This window comes from Microcaecilia unicolor, chromosome 10 (assembly GCF_901765095.1).
Source record: "Microcaecilia unicolor chromosome 10, aMicUni1.1, whole genome shotgun sequence".
Classification (NCBI taxonomy): Eukaryota; Metazoa; Chordata; class Amphibia; order Gymnophiona; family Siphonopidae; genus Microcaecilia; species Microcaecilia unicolor.
In genome coordinates, this window is record NC_044040.1 from 220667475 (window position 1) to 220670021 (window position 2547).

General features: G+C 47.2%; 1 protein-coding gene across 1 annotated transcript; it reads left to right on the plus strand.

Moving 5' to 3' along the window:
* Positions 1 to 218: 218 nt before the first annotated feature.
* On the plus strand, positions 219 to 2309 carry LOC115478607 (transmembrane epididymal protein 1A-like). Its single transcript, XM_030216091.1, has 2 exons — positions 219 to 294; positions 841 to 2309. The coding sequence occupies exon 2, from the start codon at positions 876 to 878 to the stop codon at positions 1818 to 1820; it is 945 nt and encodes a 314-aa protein (XP_030071951.1). The 5' UTR covers positions 219 to 294; positions 841 to 875; the 3' UTR covers positions 1821 to 2309.
* The last annotated feature ends 238 nt before the right edge of the window (positions 2310 to 2547 follow it).

Sequence of the window (2547 nt, forward strand, 5' to 3'; positions counted from 1 at the left end):
AATATGGCAGCTTCCCTGACGTCCCCACCGCAGTCGCAGCAATCTTCAGACTCCTTGATTCCAGACCTTACAGACACGGTGGTGCGAACGCTGGATCCACACTTTAATCAACTGATGGATCGATCTGTGGGGCTTACAACACTTACCTCAGAAATTTCCCAGGGTGCTGGAGAGCTGAAGACTACAGTAGCTGAGGTGGAAGATACTCAACAGGCCCAGGGTGATAAATCAGGTTTCCAGAACCTTCCCCAGTAGCACATCTTCATGCACAAATTGACACCTGCTCCAAAAAAGGTGCAAGTATGTGAACTTGTTCTAAACATGTATAAAATAACTCTGCTCATACTGCAGCCTGGGAATGCCTATGTGTGGTGTACAGTCTCACAAGCACAGTTTCCTCAGCATAAAAGAGACTTTATTTATATTCAGAAGAACGTGTTTTGTAAAATTGCCCTATATTGTATATTTATCTGGCAGGTTGAGGGGGCACAGAGAGTCCTGTCCAGCTAAAGGAGTGCTGTAAGGGAAACGGTGAGGACTAGAAGGAACAGTGGTCAGGAAGCAGCAGTGATCACACCACAAGGAGAGTGAAGTGAGAGGTCTGTCTGTTCCTCACTACTTCTGGCTTTCTTTTGTTCTCTGCTCTTTGCATGAGAACAAAGGTGTGTCTGTTAGTTTTTTCTCCTCCACCCACTACCTGAGCAACAGTCAAGGATCACAGGACAGAGAGAGAAAGACAGAGGGACAGACAGAGAGAGAGAGAGAGAGCGAGCAGTAGCCTGCTGTCACTTGCCACACATACACAGCTGTGTCTCATACCTGAATTTACTTTTTCTTTAGGAGCCTGCTGTTGTTCATTCTTCTGTTTTGTCTCAATGGGAACCTTCATTGGCCACATCTCTCCAGGTCTCGCCTTCTTGTCTTTTGGCATCTTCTTTGCTTTTCGCTTCTCCTGGATGGTTTTGAATGGTGAGAGGATCCAGTATGCAGAGCGGAGGAAACCTAAGATGCAGCTGGGTTTTCGCAGTTTCCTCTGCACTCTTCCAGTTGACGGTGTGTTGAAGGTCATTTATGGGACACTTGCTGTTATGGCTGAATTCTTCTACCCCCCTGGAGTCAACAAATTTTACTTCTACCTGCGGGAAGATGCTGACTTTCAGTTCCGGAACCCCAATGAGTGGCAGCATGTGACCATGTATGGGTACTTTGCTTTTAGCGGCTGGGTGGATATTGTTAGCCAGACCTGTTTGCCCAGGCGGCTAGTCCTGCTGGAGCACGTGGGCATCACTGTGGCTTTTTATATCACCACACTGCTGCTTAAGTTCCACATGCATGGCAAGGAAGAAGTAGAGAATCGAGTGCACACACTGCTACTCCTGACCTGTTTCCTCACTTCTCTCATCCTTACTGCTGAGATCTGGAAGCCAAATTATCGGCAGCTTTGGTTCTCCAAGACCTGTTTGGTGATGATACAGGGTACCTGGTTGCTCCATGCAGCCTTTATCCTGTACCGGCCACCCACAGGCAAGCGCTGGGACAGTACAAATATGGCCAACCTCATGTTTCTCACCAATTTCTACTGTTGGCATGTGGCAGTGAACGCGTTGCTGTTGGCTGCCATTTTTGGACTCACTACCCTGCTCTACAGGCTGCACCTGAGGTCGAAGAGACATGGAGATCTATTGAAGGGCAAGTATCTGCTGGGCTGGAATGGGGTAAAGGAGCGCTATGATGAACTGCAGAAGTTAACAAGAAATGGGGAGGAAGAGGAGGAGGAGGAGGAGGCACAGGAGAAGAGACTGCAGGAGGAAGTGTTATAGACCCTAAGAGGCTGATAGCCTTCTTCTCACACATAGACTCTTTGACCCACTTAGCATGAATGCTTTGTGCAATGCACTATGCACCAGGGCCTTTCCAGTGTCTGCTCCGAGATTAAATGATCTCATCTTATACAGGGGTGAGGCAAGTCATCACCTTAAAGTAAATCAATTAATTACATCTTGAAGGAACTGCTTTTGCTTATTGTACCGTAAAAGCATAATCACATATAATGGATCTTCTGTGTCTGTGTTCCCCCCATATCAGTGCATGTTTTTGTGTGTGTATCAGTCTGTGTGTGTGTGTGTGTGTTAATATGTGTATATGTCAGTGCATATCTGTATTAATGAAAGTACATTATTTTATAATAACATAATAGATGATGGCAGAACAAGATCAACTGATCCTGGTCTGGCCAGGTATTACCATCTCCATGAAATGGTGGATCCCAGTTGCCTGACATGGAAACATCATTGCCCCTTATTTTCTCACTCTAGTCTCCGCTCTTCCACCCCCCCCCCCCCCCCCCCATAGCTTAGCATACCCAGCGCCTCCCCCTGTGCATTACATAATAATATCAATGCTTTGTAATAACCCAAACAACTACCTTGACCAGAGAGGTCACCTGGGTCCCTGCAGCCTGGATAGATAGAAGCCAGGCCATGACCAGCCTTCCAGTCCCTACTGGGGGTGTTACAGGCTGCTGGTACCAATCTGGCTACCCCACAG

What these genes read in the sequence shown, in the direction of transcription:
- LOC115478607 (XM_030216091.1), top strand. Translation starts at nt 876, where the DNA reads ATGGGAACCTTCATTGGCCACATCTCTCCAGGTCTCGCCTTCTTGTCT.